Source organism: Tursiops truncatus, chromosome 13, assembly GCF_011762595.2.
Source record: "Tursiops truncatus isolate mTurTru1 chromosome 13, mTurTru1.mat.Y, whole genome shotgun sequence".
Taxonomy (NCBI): Eukaryota; Metazoa; Chordata; class Mammalia; order Artiodactyla; family Delphinidae; genus Tursiops; species Tursiops truncatus.
Window position 1 is genome coordinate 7093518 of NC_047046.1, and position 21636 is coordinate 7115153.

Consider the following 21636-nt stretch of genomic DNA (forward strand, 5'->3'; position numbering starts at 1 on the left):
CAGTTTAGTGCTCCAGGTTTATGCATAAGTTAAAACATGTGGGTTTGAGTCAAACACAGATTCTACGTGGCCTGGATATGCTTCTAAGTCCTCTGTTTCCACTGATACACAGTCCTTGCTCTTGGTAAATACTCAAAAAATACTTGTTAAAGTGAACGCCAAGGAATATAAAAACCACTAGTTGAAAATCTAATGTCATGTTAGTTATACTATTTGTTTAAAAATGGATTTTTTTCCCCAAGGATATCTGCCTAGGTGGATAGAGGAATTATAGAATCTCCCTCATTAAATTCTGCCTGAAAACTCAGAAGAAACAATTCCGAAGATTCTGCGTTTGGATTGCCGAATCCCATCATGAATTCAGATGTTAATATTATTTCTAAAAAACTGATGCTATGTGTTCTCCTATCTGAAGAGAACACATCCCCTATAGAGTACGCTGCTAAGACTCCATAACCTGAATCTAATCATGAGAAACATCAGTAAACCCAGAACGAGACATTTTATAAACCAAATGGCCTGCACCCTTCAAAAATGTCCAGGTCCCGTCCCAGATAAAACAGATTCAGGTAAGAATCATCAGTAGAGTCTAAATCAAGGCACATGTGTGGTGCAGGGGGGAATCTGAAGCACAGAATATTTCACTGTCTCAAAACATCTCCCCTAATAATTATAAAAGGAAACGTAGTAATTATGTGGTACAGAAATGGACAACAGCATAACCAAATTAGCCAAATTAACATCCCTATTAGGGCAAAGAGACATCGTGTGCCCCCAGAGGTCAGACCCTGGGCAAGACACACAATCACTCAGGTAATACTCTATCCAAAATGCGTAACTCCAATCTTATCATGAGGACACAGACAAGCCCAAGTTGAGGGGCAAAATAACGGGCCTAAACTGTTCAAAAATGTCAGTGTCATGAAAGACAGAAAAGTTATGGAGCTGTTCTAGAGTAAAAGAGATTAGAGACATGACAAATAAATGCAACACATAATCCTGGATTAGATTCTGGTCCCAGAGGAGAAAACTGCTGTAAGGAACATTGTTGGCAAAACTGGTTAAACTGTAACATGGACCATAAATTCAGGTGTACATAATATATATATGTATTTTACCAATATTGTATCAAAATTGTATCAATACTAAATTATCTGATTTTGATAATTATACTGTGGTTAAGAGAAAATCCTTGTTCTTTGAACTACAAACTTAATTCTTAAGGGGTAAAGGGGCATGACACATGTAATTTACTCTCAAATGGTTCAGAAAAATGTTATGTGTAAATATATTATAGGGAGAGTGATGAAGCAGACGTGGCAAAATGTTAAAAACTGACAGATCTGGGCGAAGGGTATACAGGGAATTCTTTTATACTATTCTTGCAACTTTTCTGTACCTTTAAAATTATTTCAAAATAAAAAAATAAAATAATCACATGAATCTGAGTCTAAGAATAGGCCACTTCTTTTATACAAAAATTCATCTGAAATTCATCTGAAATTAATTTAATTCATCAATTAAAAGGTAGAATGTATCAACTATACTTCAATTAAAAAAACATTGGCAAGTTAAAAAAAAAAAGGTAGAATAGCAGCAAAACAACATTTAAAGGAAAAGAAAATGTAAACAACCCCACTGAAACTCATCGGACAACAGAAGGCATTAAAATGCTCGAATGCTCCTTCTAACATTCCGTGCTCCTAATTAGAAGTCGTATCATTGCAAGACAAATAATTAGCCTTTGAGAAGAAGCCATCAGCTCATACTCAACAACAGACATGCTCAGAACAAGCACTTACTTCACCAGGTTTCGCAGACGGGCACAGCCATTTTTCCAACAACATGTCCCAGACTTTCTCCAAATTAATTTCATTGACTTCAGCTATTTCTTTGGCAGCCGCGTGAATATCTAAGATATTAAAGGCAACGAATTAAAGAAAGAAAACCTCAGGTTTTCAATGCAAGATACCTGGGAATCAAAAGGATAGGTCTCCTTGGACAAAAAGATAAAAAGGGTTTTGCCCTCACCAGGATAATCTTTGCCAGATGAATTCTGAATTCTTTGATTTATGCTGGGATGTTCGTACAGACTGACAATGAGATGTGCTGGTTTTCCGATCATTCGTAAATACTCTGCAGTGTTCAGCTTGTGGGCTATGAGCACAGCCTCCGTGCCTGATCGCCGGTACTGAATATGAAGCTTCTTCAACAGAGCTTCAGCTTTTTCACGTGTTTCATCCTTTTAAAAAAATTCCAAGCAAAAAGAAACTCTTGTTTTCTAAATCGCAAGTGAGCCTAAGAATCCAGCTTTATCAGTCAAGGTCCCTCTCTGCCTTAGTTACACCTTTAAGTGTCTACACCAAGCCTCATCTTCTTTTTCCAGTTTAGGCATCCAACCCTTGAAAACACCTATCACCGGGGCAGGATGAGAAGGGATGCTAGGGGAACACAATTTAAATTAAAAAGAGGGCTTCCCTGGTGGCGCAGTGGTTCAGAGTTCGCCTGCCTATGCAGGGGACGTGGGTTCGTGCCCCGGTCCGGGAAGATCCCACATGCCACGGAGCGGCTGGGCCCGTGAGCCATGGCCGCTGAGCCTGTGCTCCGCAACGGGAGAGGCCACAATAGTGAGAGGCCCGCGTACTGCAAAAAAAAAAAAAAAAAAAAAAAGAAAGCAGAACCTGTACCCCAATGTTCATAGCTGCACTACTTACAGTAGCCAAGATATGGAAGCAACTTAAGTGTCCATCGACAGATGAATGGAAAAAGAAGATACAGTATATACATATATATAAAGGAATATTACTGTCATGAGAAAGAATGAAATTTTGCCATTTGCAACAACATGGATAGACCTGTAGGGTATGTATTATGCTTAGTGAAATAAGTCAGACAGAGAAAGACAAACACTGTATGTTACCACTTACATGTGGAATCTAAAAAATAAAACAAACAGATGCATATAACAAAACAGACTCACAGAGAAGAAACTGGTGGTTACCAGTGGGGAGAGGGAAGGCGAGAGGGGCAATATAGGGGTAGGGGAATAAGTACAAACTACTATGTATAAAATAAACAAGCTGCAAGGATATATTTTACAGCACATGGAGTATAGCCAATATTTTATAATAACTATAAATGAAGTATAACCTATAAATATTTTGAATCACTATGTTGTACACCTGAAACTAATATAATATTGTAAATCAGCTACCCTTTCATTTAAAAAAAAAAAGAGGAGCCTTCAATCTTACAGTTCAGACACACCTGAGATGGGATATTCTGAAGCCACCTCTCAGCTAAATACAGGCAGAATTTCAAACTGGACATCTTGAAGGAACCTAGAGAGATAAAAGATTTATAAGCAAATCGTAGTCCTTTCAAGACAATGTATTTCAGTCAAATTAGCCAGTTTTTTAAAACAATGACAGGAAGCATACTCATAGTAAAAAAACAATTTAAACAGGCCAGAGGATACAAAGTAGGAAGTGCAAGTCCACAGAGGCCTTCAGTTTCTATTCCTATCCCCTAGATCCTTACATTCCTCCGGAAGTTTTCTGTGTATGTTTGTGTATGCACACACACGTGCTCAAGCACGTTAAAATGGGATAAGACCATACATGTAGTACAGTTTGCTGTTCTCACTTAATATATATCTTGGATATATTTCCAAATCAACTACATAGAATTCCATTCTATGAATACACTATTTTTTTAACCAGTTCCTGACAAATGAGCATTTAAAAAAATCAGTTATTTTCTTTTGTTTTCTTTTTTTTTTGCGATACGCGGGCCTCTCACTGTTGTGGCCTCTCCCGTTGCGGAGCACAGGTTCCGGATGCGCAGGCTCAGCGGCCATGGCTCTCGGGCGCAGCCGCTCTGCGGCATGTGGGATCTTCCCGGACCGGGGCACGAACCCGTGTCCCCTGCATCGGCAGGCGGACTCTCAACCACTGTGCCACCAGGGAAGCCCAGTTATTTTCAACTTTTGTTACAACCAAAAACATAGCAATAAGTGCCTGTGTTTGTGTATTTTTTTGATCATGCAACAATGTCTAAGGATTCATTACTGAAAGTATGTATGATTGGATATGAGGAAGTATTAATCTATATTCAAGCTGAGCAATGCCTATGTCTCTGCGCCCTGGGCAAGCAGCATGGTGTCTTGCTTGGTTCCTCTTTAATGTACAGCAGTGCCGCAACTGAGGAGAGGGGGCACATACATTTCTAAGCTATCATACTGTTTCTCCTTAAAGATGAGAAAGGAGTACATTTTTTTACAAGTTCCGAAAACAACACAGCCGACCATTTTAAGCCCAATTAAAGGAAGAATCCATACCTTCTGGGACATCCTGGGCTAGACTGATGGCGATGGCTACAGCCCACTCCGGGTTAACGATAGATAACAAGTAGGATTCGATGGTTTGAGTGATCTTAGTTATCTCCTTGTTAATCAGTGTCGAGGATTTAGCTTGTGTTATCTGCAGGAGCTTAGGCTTCAGTTTTTTTTCAAAAACGTGTTTGGCCGTAGACACGTACAGAGTGTCCAAAGAGAACTTCAAAGACAGGAAAAATTAAGGCTGACTTACGTGCTCACCTTTAAATGCTGAAAACAGCATAAAATCTTTCTACACAGGGTCTGAATGAATTACAGAAGATAAGACTTTTATGAGTTTTAACCCATTACCTTCATTAACTTAGAAATTAAGAGCAATGTTGGGAAGGATTCTTCACTGAGTTCCGTAGCTAGAAAGGAAACAAAGATAGTATGATTTACCTAAGAAAAGGGTTTTGGCTATTCGGTACAATTCATAAGAAGTTAATGAACATACAGAGAATTTTCCAGAAGCTCTGTGCTGTGCCGAAGAATATTAGGTGAAAAGGCAGTCTAGTTTGGGCAGCTGATGGCAAAGTTATTACGTGCTCCAACATATACTGATATTCTAGGTCCACTGGAGGAGAAATTCTTCTGTATGACTTCAAATGTTTCAGAAGACTCAATGCCTACATTAAATTAAAAAAGTATTTTCCTGTGAGGTTAAACCCATCATTAAGTGTTTTAAAATCATCTAATTCTATACTATCATAGGGTTCCATTCCTGGGACAGTCTCATATTCATAAAGATGATCAAAACCTTTCGTAGTTTTACCTTCAAAACTATTATGCTATTCTTCTAAACCATAACTTTTGTGATCATTAAAGAAATTATACTAGGAGAAACCGGCGGAACCCTGTTGTTGGTGGGATGTTTTATAAACCAGAGTTTGGAAGTTCTCTACTCTCTTCAAATAGTTTTAGATATACCTCAAAAATACTTGATTTCACTTTAAATACATAGGCAGTAGATCTAAAATTAATCCTCTATATTCTCTCTTAAGTTTACATCTTATATTCTGGGGGCTTGTACAACTTTTTTTTTTTTGGCCGTGCCACACGACTTGCATGTGGGCAATCTTAATTCCCTGATCAGGGATTGAACCCAGGCCCTCGGCAATGAAATAGACACATCCTAACCACTGGACCGCCAGGGAAGTCCCTGGGGCTTATATAACTTTTTGAATCAACCCATTTTCTTTTAATTTTTAAAATCCAATTTAAAAATATATGTAAGCTCCTATGACCATATTTGTAAAACACTAGGAAGTTACTGAGTACTAAAATAGAATTTAGTCCAGGACCTACCTACTAATATAGAAAGCTAAATTTGACTCCGGGTCTTACATGCTTTGATTTTTTTTTTTTTTTTTTTTGCCAGATGACAAATATTTTTGCCTTAATTCTTCTAAATCAGTCTTTTCGTGACTTTGTACTCTTGGCCAGATTTAAATTGCCTCAGTAGGGCAAAAACTGGATTAAGATAAAACATGGAGAGCACAAAAACTCTTTCTACTTCTGTATCCCTTTTAAAGAAAAGGAAATAGAGTAAAAACTACAGTTTAAAGGGAGCTCAGAGGACAGTCCAGAAAGACACTAGATAACAGTAATTTTTTTAAATGGTCCAAATAAAAACATAATTTTAAAATCTATAATATATTTGTTATACCTGATTAATATTAATGTTGGTTATCTTTTCATCAGCTCTTTCTATGACTTTCAGGACGACTTCAATCATCTCATAGTCATAGGGATCCAACTGTATAAAAACAAAAATATGTCAAAACTGGAGAAGACGTTGCCAGGCTCGTTGATGGTTTTATGCAGTTATGTTCATCAGCAGAGATTACAAATATAACAGCTCAGTGCACTACAATATTAAGTTAGATTATTCTTTAAAAAATGAACATTTTCTCATCTCTAAAATTAACTATTAGAATAAACATACATCTTTAGAATGTCTCAAAAGCTGTTTTTTAAGAAACCTGTATGAGGCAATGTCATTTCAATACAGAGAAATGTTCTTAAGGTACTAAAAACCTAGAAAGATAAACATATTAAAATTTTATAAGACTTAAAAAAAATTTATTTATCTATTTATTTTTGGCTGTGTTGGGTCTTCATTGCTGTGCACGGGCTTTCTCTAGTTGTGGTGAGCAGGGGCTACTCTTTGTTGCGGTGCGGGGGCTTCTCATCGTGGTGGTTTCGCTTGTTGCAGAGCATGGGCTCTAGGCGTGCAGGCTTCAGTAGTTGTGGCACGTGGGCTCAGAAGTTGTGGCTCGTGGGCTCTAGAGCACAGACTCAGTAGTTGTGGTGCACGGGCTTAGCTGCTCTGCGGCATGTGGGATCTTCCCAGACCAGGGCTCGAACCTGTGTCTCCAGCATTGGCAGGCAGATTCTTAACCACTGCGCCACCAGGGAAGTCCGAATAATTTTATAAGGTTTTTAAATTAAAATTCTTTCTTCCATTTATGATGGGAAAATTAGAACAGGAGAAATTTGACCTTTTCTTGGAAATGACATAACTAAAAGTGTGGGCCTCCAAGCAAAACCTTTTCAAAGGATTTCATTCCAGCTATAACCATATATTAAGATACAAGAAATAGCTGGGTGGCATCTATATATGTTTATAAAAAGAAAGGAAATATTCTCTTTGTTCTGTTTCTGCCCACATACCATTACTTTAAAAAAAAATTTTAAATGCCAACTAAATTCACGTGAATAATAACATCGAACAAAGTGGGAAGATGATCTCTTTAGTACCTAGAAATTTTGAGCAAGTCTATTATAATTTTTGGCTGAATTACAAGCAAAACATAAAACTGAAGTATTATAATTTTAGTCTTATAAGTTTATTTCCCCTTCTATCCACCTTCACTCCCCCATCAAACTACCCCTTGACCTAAAAGTTCCAATTCTCAGAAGATCTCCTAAAAAATAATCAAAGAGGGCAAATGTGTGTATGAAGATATTCATTTTAACAACTTATAATAATGAAATTTACAAAAAATTTAAATGTCCTTTCATAAAGGCCTGGTTAAATACAGGATGTTTCATCCACATAGTGGAATAATAAATACGTATCTGTCAAAAATGAGAGAGACGTCTATGCATTGACATGTAACGACAATATGTTAAATGAAAAAAGAGAGTGACGGGATAGTATATTTAGTCTAAGATATTTACGAAATTATTAACATTTTAATCTGTGGGAGTGGGGTTGTAGGGAAATTTCACTTTTTGATTTATACCTTTCTCTCTAGTTTGATCTTTTTCAAAGAATGTGTGCTATTTTTAAAAATCTGGGGAAAAGGGCTATTTTTATTTTGGAGGAAAAAAAGACAGGAAACGGGCTGTATTAAAGTATAATAAAAATACAGAAATCTAAAATTTTTTGAAAATTAATAGTTTACAAAAAATATAGGACTTACATTTTCAATTTGTTACTATAGATATCTGATTAATTAAGGGTAGGAGGGATGCTTGAAACGACCCAATGCATTCATTTCACCATTCATCTACCTTATGCAGTATTCCACTAAGACTGATGACCAAATCTTTTGTGCTTGTCAGTAAAGGAACCATTTCGATGGCTTTGGCCAGGAGTTTGGAACGCTGCTCCTTTGTGGATTCCGTGCTTGTGTCTCCCTGGCTCTGGCTGGCATTAGTGTTGTGGAGGAGTGTTTCAATGAACAGCTGAAGAGCTGCATCTGAGTCCAACTGAAATGTGCTGAAATAAATATTCAATTACACATGAATGTCCCAAAATGCATGCATTTCTACAGTTTCTCACAGAAAACTTAGGTATGAGCTCCCACCACTGAAATCTAACCCTTCCATTGTCAAGTGTCATAACCAGACCATCTACTTGTTTTCAAAGTTAATTCTTGCTTTTAAAAATATCAGATATTCTTGGTGGGCATATAAACTGGCACAATCTTGGAGGGAAATTTGTAATAAAGTTGAAAATATATATTTATGTCCTTTAATAGAGAAATTCCACTTTCATACACTTCACAAAAGTAGCAAAGATACACATATAGGATGTCCTGTAACAACTGCTTGTAATATTTAAAAATTGGAAACAAATACTCATCAATAGGAGGCTGGTTAAATAACTTATCCAAAGGAATACCATAGGATTCAACGGATATGAGGAAGAGCTATATGTCCTAATCTGAGAAGACATTATTTTGTTAAGTGAAGGATACATGCTATAAGATAATGTACAATTCTATTTTTCATAAACTTTTAAAAATGCATGTTAGTAAATGCATAAGGAAAAAAAAAAGAACAATATAGGCCAAACTCTTAACAGTGATTATCCCTGATGGATAGAATTATGTGGGACTTTGATTTTAATATGTTCCATCTGAATTGGAAAAAGTAGTACATTTAAAAATTAAGAATCAGGTTAGTATAGACAAATCGACAACTGAAATGCCTTCTAAGCCCTATTAATAAGATAGGGATAGTTTAATCTGTTATACAGAATAACTGAAATCTCAAGAAGAGCTTTACATACAATAATTTTAAAGTCATTCCCTGAAATTGTAAAGGTCACCTAAATTTATTCAGTGGGACTGCCTGAGGCAAGACGGTCACTATCACACAAGTAAAAATCAGCAATGCCATATGTAAGCACAACGATTGTGAAATGAGCCTGACATAATTAGAGCTATTTCAATTTCAGAAAAGGGGTCACGCCATAAAACAACAGACAAAAATCTACCAGGAGTTCAAATTAATAAAGAAGACGGAGTGTGTGTACCTCATTCTGGATTTGTAGCACTCCAAACTGAAGAATGGCATAGTTTTGTTATATCAGAGTGCAGGTAGGTCACAGCTAGTTAGAGCTATGAGCAGCCTATGGTCCCTGACTTGCAGGTTCAGGATGGTGACAGCCAGGGACATTACTCCCCACCATCCACAAGGACAAAGAACTAGATCCCTGTCTGGTGAGGAAATGCACTAAGCAGCCTCATTATCGAGAACTGAGATTCCACCCATCTGTCACAAACTGGATAAGGATTACAGCACCCTTGGTATTTTAGGAGCAGTACTTATTATCTGACCTTGAGCAGGGCACCTAATATGGGTTTGTTTTCTCATACATAAATTGGTTATAATATACAATAAAAAGTAAACGTGATGATGTGTGGGAAACCACTTGAAACTAATAATGGGCCAGCAAATTTAATATCTAAATTTATCAGACAAAAACAACTGAGATATAAATTATAAATCATTTGATCCTCCTCATCACAGTAAGCTGTATCTATAAATAACATTTGGTCTCAGTTTTTTAAAGTTATTAAAAAAAATTCTCCCTAAATCATACTTTTCACCAATTTTTAATTTAAGATCAACTTGCCCCTAACTTGATCTGATTTAGAAGTTTACTTGCTCAGAATATTCCCAAAGTTCCCTTATCATGTGAATCGTCTGGAGCTTCTACTAAGACCAGTTTCCTGGGCCTCAGCCCAGACCTGCCGAGTCAGAACCAATATAGAGGGACCCAGGAATCTGTATTTTAATCAAGTGCCCCACGTGATGCTTATCATGAGGCAAGTTGAGGAAACACCAAAGAGTGAATTAAAAAGGTGATATCGGGCTTCCCTGGTGGAGCAGTGGTTGAGAGTCCGCCTGCCAATGCAGGGGACACGGGTTCGTGCCCCGGTCCGGGAGGATCCCACATGCCGCGGAGCGGCTGGGCCCGTGAGCCAGGGCCGCTGAGCTTGCGTGTCCGGAGCCTGTGCTCCGCAACGGGAGAGGCCACAACAGTGAGAGGCCCACGTACCGCCAAAAAAAAAAAAAAAAGGTGATATCATAAGAGAATTTAATCTGGTTTGGACTTATTCAGTTTGAGGTTGAGCAAAAGAAAACATCAGAGGTCATGGGCCACATGTAATAATCACTGTTATCACTGTGTTCTCACATTAGCATTACCGGTTTGTTAAGCTAACAGCAAAAATACCAATGAAATTTAAAGAATTACCTGCAATATTCCAGAATGAGGCTTGTATCCATATCTATATTCTCCACAAGAGCTTTAATGAGGTCTTTCTTGGTGAGAAAATGTTGCCTAAAAACTGGCTGGAAAGAAATCTAGAAATAAAAAGAGCAAAACAAAAACCCTGCTGAACTGAAATGTATCAGACTAAGGGCACTGTTGTGACCTGCCCTTTTACTATCCATTTTTTTAGAGAAGCATTTTTCTATAGCTTCTTCAACTTTTATTTTTATCATACTACCCAACTTGACCATCACTCTGAAATTTCAGGTATATTTGGCTAGAGGTCCAAAATCTCTCTTAGTCACACTAACCCCTGGCTCTTCAGTAAAGTTTGGTAGTTAGCAACAAACAGTCCCATTACTGCATAGGAACGAGGCGTCAAAACATATACCATTTCTACAATGGTTACATTCCTGATATGTCAACTATTTGCAAATAAAATAAAATGTTTTACATTCATAGTAAAGAAAACAGGATTTTGTTGGTTTGTTTTTGCAAAGTGAAAAATAAGGGCCACTTACTTCTCCCTGGTAGGAGTTGCTGAAGCTTAGTACAATGTATATACATTTTAATATTATCTTTAAACAAATAGCACACAAAAAAGTATGAGGCTAAAGGGTAGGCCTGGAATACCTTAAATGTTAATTAGTACTAGATACATTCCTATAATGAGAAGGCTAAGCAGATGAAATGTCAAGCCTCTTCTAATTTCTTTAAAAATATAGCAAAAAGAAAATGAGGCAAAAGGTCCTTATTTCTTTGAAAGCACCAATGCGTGTAATAACTAACTAAAACTTATAAGTCAGTTTATATATAGCCTCTCCAAAAGTAAAGGATAATGAGTTCTTTGTTTTAAATTTTCCAACTGGAAATAGATGAAACTTCATGGCACTTGAAGAATACTCACACCAAGTTTACTAAGACGAATGCCCCACCGGGAATCAGTACTGAGTTCACAGAACTTAAGCTCCATTTCTATTTCCTGATAGAGACTGGCCAGCTGAGAGCCCACCAGAGATATTGCCTAAAAAATTAAAATAGAATTAAAATTGAATTGCAAATAGAAAATGTTCTAATACCCTTTATACGAAACCCAACAATAAAAACCATAATGTTTCTTTATGATAACAGCTGGAATGTTACATGTTGCTTCATACACCGCCATTACTTGTATTAATATAATACTTAGGTAACTCGGCTTTCAGTGTGATGCCATAAATTTAGTCTGGATTTCTTTCATAAGAAAAGGTCAAATTTGAGCTATCCTGCACGTAAAATGCCCACAAAGGGCAAATTTTGAAACAAACAATATCAAAGACAAGTTTTGCATCCGTTAAACTTGTCCTACAAAGAAGAACTGGCTCATGGGTCTAAGAGTTCCAGTACACTAGAGTAAGCATAAGCAGTGAGGTTCTCCGGCTGAATACAGATTTAAGAAATAAAAAATGTAATCCTCTGGGTTGAGCAATGCTTAGGACCTGCATATACATTCCCTGGTGTGTTGCCAGTTAAGGAAAAGCTGGTAGAAACCATGTGTGTTAGCTTGACGTTTCTTTTGCTAAATCTTTAAGATCTGGTGGCAAAGCCAATTTTACTTCTTCCCCTAAATCTTCAATATTTCAAGAACTGAAGGTGTGCTTCCTTAGGTCATACCAATATTTTGTCGTAATTCTGCCATGCTTTATCTATGAGCTTCCATATATTTTCAAAGACTTCTTTTTGTGGTAAGAGAGTGCAGTACCCCAATGCCAAGTTGAGGTCCACCAGGCGACAATTAAATACCTGTGGGAAGAAAGCATCCAGAGAAGCAAATTCCTCACAGTCAAAACAGAATTCAGTCTCTAAAGGCTGATTTGTCACTAAATTTAGTTTTAGGTCCTATGAAAGAACAAGCATTTCATGAAAAGTTATTTATAGTAAAATAGTTCCAACTTGTTTGCTTAGTTTTAATGTCTTTTATCACTATTATAAATTTAAGGAAAGAAACTCTAACAAGTTCTATATGACACAGAACCCTTACCTTCTCTGTATTACTTCTTTTCAAGTCCCCAACATCCCCTCCCCCTCCTCACTTTTATCCTTACTGAAAAATCAGAAGCAGGAGAGAGGGGAGAGAGAGAGAGAGAGAGAGAGAGAGAGAGAGAGAGAGAGAGAGAGAGAGAGAGAGGGAGAGAGAGAGAGAGAAGGGCTTACCACAAACTAATACTCACTTTGTACAAAAGTGTTGCGGCGTTTCCCCTGATAAACATAATGGCTTTCTCTTTCAATTCCATAACAACATGCTTGGATTTAACTAATGTGGCCTCTCCACACAACTTTTAGAAAAGAACAAAAGAATTCTCAGGTCCACGTCTGTGCATAGTTTTGAAAACTTTTCTTAAATATTAAGGAACTTTGAAAATTCATCATTATAAGCAAAAAGTATTGTCATTTAATCTATAATGACAGAAAGCTGGGGCTTGCAGGGGAATTGACTGGGAAAGGGCAAAAAGGAACCTTATAAAATACCCTGTACCTTGATTATGGTGTTGGTGACAAGGTGAATACATTGGTTGATATACTTAAAATACGTGCATTTTAATTTTGAAAGCTATACTTCAATAAAGCTGATTTTTAAAAATATTGGCATTTAGTAAATATGAATAGAGTAGTAGTAATGAATACAAGACCAGCTTCATCAGCAAGTTATCAACAGATAGTTTGTCTTCTAGAATCTTTTTAATGACGCCGTCGGGTAATAATTATAATTTGGGCCACAGTAAAACAAATAGCAGATCGATAGCAGATTGAACCAATGTGGTCACTGGGTTTGGAGTAAGAGGACTTAACACTGCAACCAAAAGCCTCAGATTATTTACTTTACCTCCCTGAATCTGAGTTTCTTCCTTTGCAAAGTGGAGTCTCTCAGGTTTGTCCTAAAGATTAGGTATGAAAATGTGTGCAAGGGCTTCCCTGGTGGCACAGTGGTTAAGAATCCGCCTGCCAATGCAGGGGACACAGGTTCGAGTCCTGGTCCGGAAAGATCCCACATGCCACGGAGCAACTAAGCCCGTGCACCACAACTACTGAGCCTGCACTCTAGAGCTCGCGTGCCACAACTACTGAGCCCGCGTGCCACAACTACTGAAGACCGCACACCCAGAGCCTATGTTCCACAACAAGAGAAGCCACCACAATGAGAAGCCCACGTACCGCAACAAAGAGTAGCCCCCCGTCACCGCAACCAGAGAAAGCCCACACACAGCAACGAAGACCCAACGCAGCCAAAAATAAAGAAATACAATACAATAAAATAAAATAAAAAAATAATTTTTTTAAAAAAAGAAAATGTGTGCAAGCACCTTGAACTATACCTGACTTTGTAGATGTTCAACAGACGTTTCCTAAATCTGACAAATTACCAATTTCCTTACAACAAAGCCAAATAGGAAAATGTGGGTTCCAAATTCCTTTGTTTGGCAGTGCTTTTTTTTTTTTGCGGTACGCGGGCCTCTCACTGCTGTGGCCTCTCCCGTTGCGGAGCACAGGCTCCGGACGCGCAGGCTCAGCGGCCATGGCTCACGGGCCCAGCCGCTCCGCGGCATGTGGGATCCTCCCAGACCGGGGCACGAACCCGTGTCCCCTGCATCGGCAGGCGGACTCTCAACCACTGCGCCACCAGGGAAGCCCTGGCAGTGCTTTTGTATCTGTATTTGCGCAAAGTGAAAGTAGTTGTTCTCGAAACTGTACCTTGTCACTCAAACTGGCATTCATGAAGTTTGACACAGAGTGCTGAAGACAGGTACCAAATGAACCAACTACAAATTTTAGGGCCAGCTCCCATTGGCTAGATTCCTGAAGGTTCTGAAGCAAGGCAGAGATGGAATTGATAATAGGTAACATAAGGCTGTCTCCTGTGAAATGATAAAAGTATTTTACTCGAGTACAAGTATTTTAATATTTAGATTTTTTTTAAACAAAGAAATACCATATTTGGAAATTGTTTTCAGGGACGGTCTACTTCCTCAATGCAGGTAATGGTCATAGAATTTATTCTCAAAGTTAGTAAATAAAAGAGTTAACATGAGGCTTGATCTAAACCAGAAAATAGCTAGGTACATGGATACTGAGGTACTTTGATTGTAACTTGCCTATTTTGAGATGCTTAAATCATTAGCTGAAGAAAACCATTTCTCTACTTGGAAGACCAAATTTATGAACAGATTCATAAAAGTTAACACTATAAGCCAAATGACCCATTTTCCTGACAGTTTGGAAGAGTAACAATGTAACAGTAATAATTAAGAAACTATATTAAGGACATTACATCAGATTCATATTCAGGATTTCAAGAAATTTCTATGTTGGCCTATTTACAAAATTGTAATTCAATGGTTATACGTTTCTGATGTCAAATACCTTCACTGATGGAGCAGTATGGTAAACTTGTAGAATCGAAGGGATATCTCTTGCTTTCTACAAAAGAGAATAAATTCAATAACAATAAGTAAAATAACTCTCTTTTAGAGCACATAGTCCCAGAGATACTTTAATATTGTGCTCATATCAAATAATGTTCTAAAGCAACCTGTTACTTAAAAAAAAACAAAACCTTTACAGGTCTGGATGTATAGATAAGTGTACATCCAGACCAAGACGCAAAACACTACTAGCATCCAGAAACCGTCCCCTTGCCCGCTTCCAGTCTACACCCCAAGGGTAAACACTACCTTGATTTCCAATAGCATGGCCTCCTTATAGCCCGTCCTTGTACTTTACATAAATGAAATCATACAATACACATTCTTTTGTTCCTCACTTCATTTGTTCAGCATTATGCCTACAAGATTCATCCACGTTACTATGTGTAGTTTCAGTTCCAAACCTCTACCATTTAAACTTGCATGAAGCAGAAGTACACAGAAAAAAGATGACACAAATGAGATTTACCAGACAGAGGCACAAGTGATGAAATCAATTCATAGATGACAGGGAGCACCATCTGGGACTCGAGAACTATCCCATCTTCACTGAAGAAGTCACAGTAAGACCACTCCTCATATGGATCTTTATGAGTTCCAAAGGAAGTCTAAATATCAAGTCATACAGAAAAGACACAGATAAGGACATTCCAGGACACAGATTCCTTCTTCACCAAGCAGAATCCAGAATCAGATCTATCAGAGCCAAACACAATGTTGATGGTCAAATACAACCATGTAGTCTGTTTCTTCTGGTCTATGGCTTAAAATAATGCTGCTTTAAGTTAAATTGTTACTCAGGGAACTCCCCGGTGGTCCACTGGTTAGGATTTGGCACTTTCACTGCGGGGGCCAGGTTTGATCCCTGGCAGGGGAAGATCCTGCAAGCCACATGGCCAAAAAACAAAAAAAAAAAACCAAACTGTTACTCTGGACAGTGTCCAGAGATGCCTTGTTTGAGGCCCAATGTTTCAAAAGATAGTGCAAATTAAAGCCAATAAATATTACTAGAAAAGAGAAGTGGTCTCATGCCCTTAAGTAGTTCTCTGGTCTAGAGTAAGAAAATATGAGAGGTACATTCAGTATTTTTATAAACTATGCAAGTGATTTAAAAGTGGTGTGTAATGGATTGGGTAGGGGTTCTGTTTAAGGAAAAGAAATTCAAAGCAATTTACTTTCATGAGAATTCCACAGTCATCCATTTGGCACTGTCTGGAAAGCTCTACTGCCATTAAAGTATATTTACAGAGTTCTAAGGCATCTAGCAAAAAATCTGAAAGAAAATGGAGAAAAAAATCATTAAACTAGTATTTCATGTGTTTAGAACAACATAAACAACCTTTAAATAATTACCATTCAAAATTCTAAGGTAGGCCACAAAGCAGAGAGAAAGGTTTCCACATAGCTTTGACTACCCTAAATAATACAGGTCAACATTCTTTTTAAGCTTGACTTGAAAGTAAGATCAGATATGGGGAGGCAAGGAATTTCACAATCTTCTGAAAGCGAATATTGTCAATAGTCAGAAATGACATTGTTAATTTTGGAAATACTTTAAAATAGTAACCCCCATAGAGATTCAATTATAAGTGTCCCCTTTGTGAAAGAGGGATAATGATCGCTTCTCTACCTCAGTGTCCAACTGTAAGGAGACAGCATTAGACAAGTACGAAATGAAGCAGAGAATATAAAACCACGCAGATTATAAATCTTGTCACCTGGACTGCAGATGGTGGCAGCCTGGCATGCTAGATCATGTATCTCAGAAGGAAGATTTAGTCCCTCAGGGATTGCCATTGGAAAGCCATTAGCCAACATCTGACAAAGCTTCTGACACGTCAGGAACAGCAATTTTCCAGTGTTGGTGTTGCAGTGATACTTAAACAAGTCTCTTTGGAAGAAAGGAAGTGTCAGAAGTTAGAGCACTCATATGGAAAGCAGATGGATTTGCCTTTCTTGGATTAATATATAACCACTGGAGCTTCCCTGGTGGCGCAGTAGTTGAGAGTCCACCTGTCGATGCAGGGGACACGGGTTCGTACCCTGGTTCGGGAAGATCCCACATGCCACGGAGTGGCTGGGCCGGTGAGCCATGGCCGCTGAGCCTGCACGTCCGGAGCCTGTGCTCCGCAACAGGAGAGGCCACAATTGTGAGAGGCCCGCGTACCGCAAAAAAAAAAAAAAAAAAAAAAATGTATATATATATAACCACTAACAGCATTTACAATGCCTTTAAATGTTTTCAGTGTGCTTCGTTTTTCAACTTGCTTGGGATACCACTAACTATTGCACTGCAAGGTGACCTAAACTCAATGGTTTGGTTACCTAACTACACCCGGTTAGTCACACCTCTTGTATGCCATCACTTTCTTTCTTTAAATAAATTTATTTATTTTATTTATTTATTTTTGGCTGTGTTGGGTCTTCGTTGCTGCGTGCGGGCTTTCTCTAGTTGCAGCGTGTGGGGGCTCCTCTTTGTTGCGGTGCACGAGCTTCTCATCACGGTGGCTTCTCTTGTTGTCAAGCACGGGCTCTAGGTGCGCAGGCTTCAGTAGTTGTGGCACGTGGGCTCTAGAGCACAGGCTCAGTAGTCATGGCGCACGGGCTTAGTCACTCCATGGCATGTGGGATCCTCCCAGACCAGGGCTTGAACCTGTGTCCCCTACGTTGGCAGGCAGATTCTTAACCACAAGTCCCTACACCACCACTTTCTGACCCAGGCATCCAAAACAGGCTCTCAGGGAGAGAAACCAAGAATCACGTCTGTGGAAGTGAAAGGGTCACCATCCCTATCCTCGTCACCGAAGAAGTAAATGAAGGGCTTCCCTGGTGGCACAGTGGTTGAGAGTCTGCTTGCCAATGCAGGGGACACGGGTTCGTGTCCCGGTCCGGGAAGATCCCACATGCCGCGGAGCGGCTGGGCCCGTGAGCCATGGCTGCTGAGCCTGCATGTCCGGAGCCTGTGCTCCGCAACAGGAGAGGCCACAGCAGTGAGAGGCCCACGTACAGCAAAAAAAAAAAAAAGAAGTAAATGAAACCAGGGTTCCTTTCTGATGAGCTGCGTGATTTGGGGACCCGGAACTCACCTGCATTTTCTCAGTGCCCCTTCCACGTTCCAGTCGTTCAAGGCCCTCAAGATCATCTTGGCCTCCAGCTCTTGCCGGGACACCTGCAGGGCCAGCACCTGTCGGTGCAGCTTGGACTCGGCGCTCAGCCTGTCCTCCTCGGCAGCCGCAGGCTCTGCTGGCCTCCAGGGTTTGTGTTTAGCCTGTGAGACTTGCTGAGCTTTAACGTGCTGTTCCCGGAGCTCTGCTACCAGGGAACTACTGCTGTAATCTTCAAATGAAAGAAAGACCTCGAAGTTCTCCTGTAGCAAGGCAAGCAAGACAAAGCTCCACGTCTGTCCAGTTCATCTGCGGTTGAAAACCACTGGAGTGTCTCGAAACTCTATTTTACCTCTCTCTCTCTCCCTTGTAAATCAAGAATTTAAGACTCTATATTTCAAAAGTAACTTATTATATAAAGGTTGGAAAAGGGGAAAATATCACTTAACCCAGGGCTTTCTCAACTTTGGCACTGCTGACGTCTTTGGGTCTGGTAATTCTGCCCTAATCCTAACCCTAACCCTAACCCTAACCCTAACCCTAACCCTAACCCTAACCCTGAACAGAAGGAGGGAGGGATTAAGTATTAGGTTTGTGCGATTCTACCCTGGTGGCTTGAAGAAGCTAGTTTTGCTCTTTTCTGTAATAACTTCTGGTTAGCTGCTAACACCAGACCTAGAATTAATTTTTCCAGCCCAATAAAAGGATCCTGCTGAAGCCCAGGGAAGGACACCAAGAGGTAGTGGGAGTGAGTGAGACCTTCTTCTTTGACGCCACACTTCAGAAGGGCTTCTCAATCTGCCAGATGATTCTGTGCCGCAGGGGCTGCCTTTGCACAGGAGGATGTTTAGCAGCATCCCTGGCCTCTCCCACTAGACCTGGCACAAGGATTGTTCCATAAATGGTAGCACCATAACTAAACATGACTTTGCTTAGATCTAAACCATTGCTTTAAAGTACCTGTAATTTTCAAATTTAAGAAGACCGCGGAGAAGTTAACTTATGCTGACTCCTGGGTGCTTCACACAAAGACATCTATTGTTTAACACAGAAGATCGCAAACTTTTGGGTTGTAGCACCTCTTTACACTCTTAAAAATTATAGAGGACACCAAAAAACTTTTAAAGGAGATATCTATCAATATTTACCATATCAGAAATTAAACAGAAAAGTTTAAAATACAAGAGCATATAAAAGTGCACATACCATCAGCCTTTAGAGCAATGATATTACCACATCATGAAGCCTCTGAAAACCCAGTATACGCTCATGCGAGAATATGGATGGAAAGAACAATTTCTTATTTTTGCTATAAATAGAGTTTTAATCTCATGGACTCCCTGAAAGGGTCTCAAGAGACCCTTGGGAGTCCATGGGCCATACTTTGAGAAACAGCAGTACAATAAACTGTGATAAATTATTTCTTCTTTACACACTTTGAGATAATACAGTTGCGAGTTAAATCTGCCGGTGTGTTAATTTCAAGTTTTCAAAGAGATCCTCACATCTACCCAATATCCTATTTGATGAAACTTATCAGTTAGCCCTTGACAGCCCTTCTATTTATAAAATCTTTTCACGTTAGGAAGGCCCTAGAGCCAAAATAAAATAATTTATTTCAAATTTCAAATCTGAAGACAATCAGTTCAAAGTTAACAGAAATTAATTTTCAAGAAAAAGTGAACTGCCTAGAATGAAACTATATAGAAAAAAAAATTAAGACATTATGAAGTAGACAGTAATCTTTTGGGCCAGTTTCTATAGACAATTTGCTGTCCTTTGCAATATTTTGAGACACTGTGGTGCCTCAGTTTCCTCATCTGTAAAGGAGAATTATAACAGTACCCTCCCTGGGGATCTACTGTGACAAATAACACATGCAAAGCCCCATGTCTAGTACATAGTAAGTACTGAGTAAATGACAGCTACTGTTAGCCATCATTCCAGGCCACCAGAGTTAAATAAATAATCTATAAAGATACCGTAAACCAAAATGGTTTTTTAAAAAGGCATAAACTAGAATACAATTAAAAAACAGAGAACAGTTCCTTAAAAAGTTAAACATAGAATTACCATATGACTCAGCAATTCCTCTCCTGGGTATATACCCAAAGGAATTGAAAGCAGGAAGTTAACGGATATTTGTACATCCATGTTCAATGCAGCATTATTCACAGTAGCCCCAAAGTGGAAACAACCCAAGTGTCCATCAAGAGATAAATAAACAAAAATGTGGTAGAGCCATACAGTGGAATATTATTCAGCCAGAGACAGGAAGGAAGTTCTATACATCCTACAACATGGATGAACATTATACTAAGTAAAAAAAAGCTAGACACAAAAGGACAAATGTTTTTATGATTCCACTTTATATGAAATTTATGAAATAGGAAAATTCAGAGATAAAAAGTAGATTAGAGGTTACGAGTGGCTGCGGGGAGAGAGGAATGGGGAGTTATTGCTTAACAGGTGCAAAGTTTCTGCCTGAAGGAATGAAAAGTAGATACTGGTGATGGTGATGGTTGTACTGCACTGTGAATGGAGTCAATACCACTGAATTGTAAATAGAAAAATGGTTAAAATGGCAAATTTTACAATGTATGTACTTTACCACGATTTAAACAATCAATAATGTAATACACCCAAAACCATTGAATTATACACTTCAAATAGATTAAATGTATGGTATGTGAATTATATTACATTAAAGCTGCTTTAAAAAAGAGAGACAGAAAGAGGAAAAATCAGTATATCTGAAGTCTCTGAAGGCTAGTACAGAAGGTTTTAAGAAGGAGGAACTGATCTATGTCAAATGCACTGATGAGTCAAGTAATAATGTTCAACATGGCTTAACATCTTTACCTGTAAGCTAGCAACAGTTTTAAATTGTTTCAAGGTTTCTTCCCATTCATCCTTCTTCTGCAGATTGTCTGTAATTAAATTTTTAAAAGTTATAGCATACATCCAAATTCTGATATTATCAGAATTTTTAAAAGCTAAAATTTTAATTCGCTTTGTTTTTCCCAAGTCTTCAGTAGTTCTTTTCAGATTCTGATAGAAGACAATTTAAGTACAAAAGGAAATCTAATTATTCTTTCTGAAGGTAGAAAAGAGAAGTTTGTTGATTACAAAACAAATGGCAATTTTTTTGAAATAAATTCCAGATTTTTTTTTCCCCAAGAGAATTACTTTGTTAATTGTTTTAAATTCAAGGTTAAATGGGTTTTTTCCCAATCATAACCAAGTGGTAAGTGAGCAATGTGAGTAAAAAGTGCAAGGCACCAAAGAAATCTAGTCCAGCATTAAACAGTCACTGAAGCATATGCACAAATGATGAGCTGATCTTACATGCTTCTGCTCTTACACTACTAATCAAAAGAATAAGGCAAGAAAGCCTTTTCATGAAGTAAAGTGTGTGAGATCAAAAAAGACAATCAGAGGCAGGAAAACTGTGGGTCAGGATGGGAGATGTCACTGATGCCCTCTTCTGAAAAGGATCAGCTTTAGAACTAAACCAAGAGGAGCGAACAGAGATGGAAACTACCTTTCTGAATTTCACACAGTAATTTAAGAATGTCTACTGATGTCTTCGCTACAGACAGTCTCCAGGCCTTGTCCTAAAAAGAAAAATGCAAAATGAAGTCCCTTTCTTGTATTTGCCATTGTATATGTAGTGCATAT

General features: G+C 38.5%; 1 protein-coding gene across 3 annotated transcripts in view; it reads right to left on the bottom strand.

The window, feature by feature from the left end:
• Positions 1-21636, bottom strand: part of KNTC1 (kinetochore associated 1) — a 71304-nt gene that overhangs the window by 15762 nt on the left and 33906 nt on the right. For all 3 annotated transcript variants that reach the window (XM_033836811.2, XM_033836808.2, XM_019950433.3), the window contains 20 exons: positions 21500-21572; positions 20818-20885; positions 17938-18218; positions 16570-16742; positions 16027-16124; positions 15321-15459; positions 14790-14846; positions 14121-14284; positions 12602-12706; positions 12045-12173; positions 11299-11415; positions 10374-10483; positions 7898-8105; positions 6045-6134; positions 4833-5004; positions 4688-4746; positions 4340-4556; positions 3268-3341; positions 2032-2242; positions 1803-1912 (listed from right to left, as the gene is read on the bottom strand). In XM_033836811.2, coding sequence (XP_033692702.1) covers positions 1803-1912; positions 2032-2242; positions 3268-3341; positions 4340-4556; positions 4688-4746; positions 4833-5004; positions 6045-6134; positions 7898-8105; positions 10374-10483; positions 11299-11415; positions 12045-12173; positions 12602-12706; positions 14121-14284; positions 14790-14846; positions 15321-15459; positions 16027-16124; positions 16570-16742; positions 17938-18218; positions 20818-20885; positions 21500-21572 — 2655 coding nt within the window. The remainder of the gene's footprint in view (positions 1-1802; positions 1913-2031; positions 2243-3267; positions 3342-4339; positions 4557-4687; positions 4747-4832; positions 5005-6044; positions 6135-7897; positions 8106-10373; positions 10484-11298; positions 11416-12044; positions 12174-12601; positions 12707-14120; positions 14285-14789; positions 14847-15320; positions 15460-16026; positions 16125-16569; positions 16743-17937; positions 18219-20817; positions 20886-21499; positions 21573-21636) is intronic.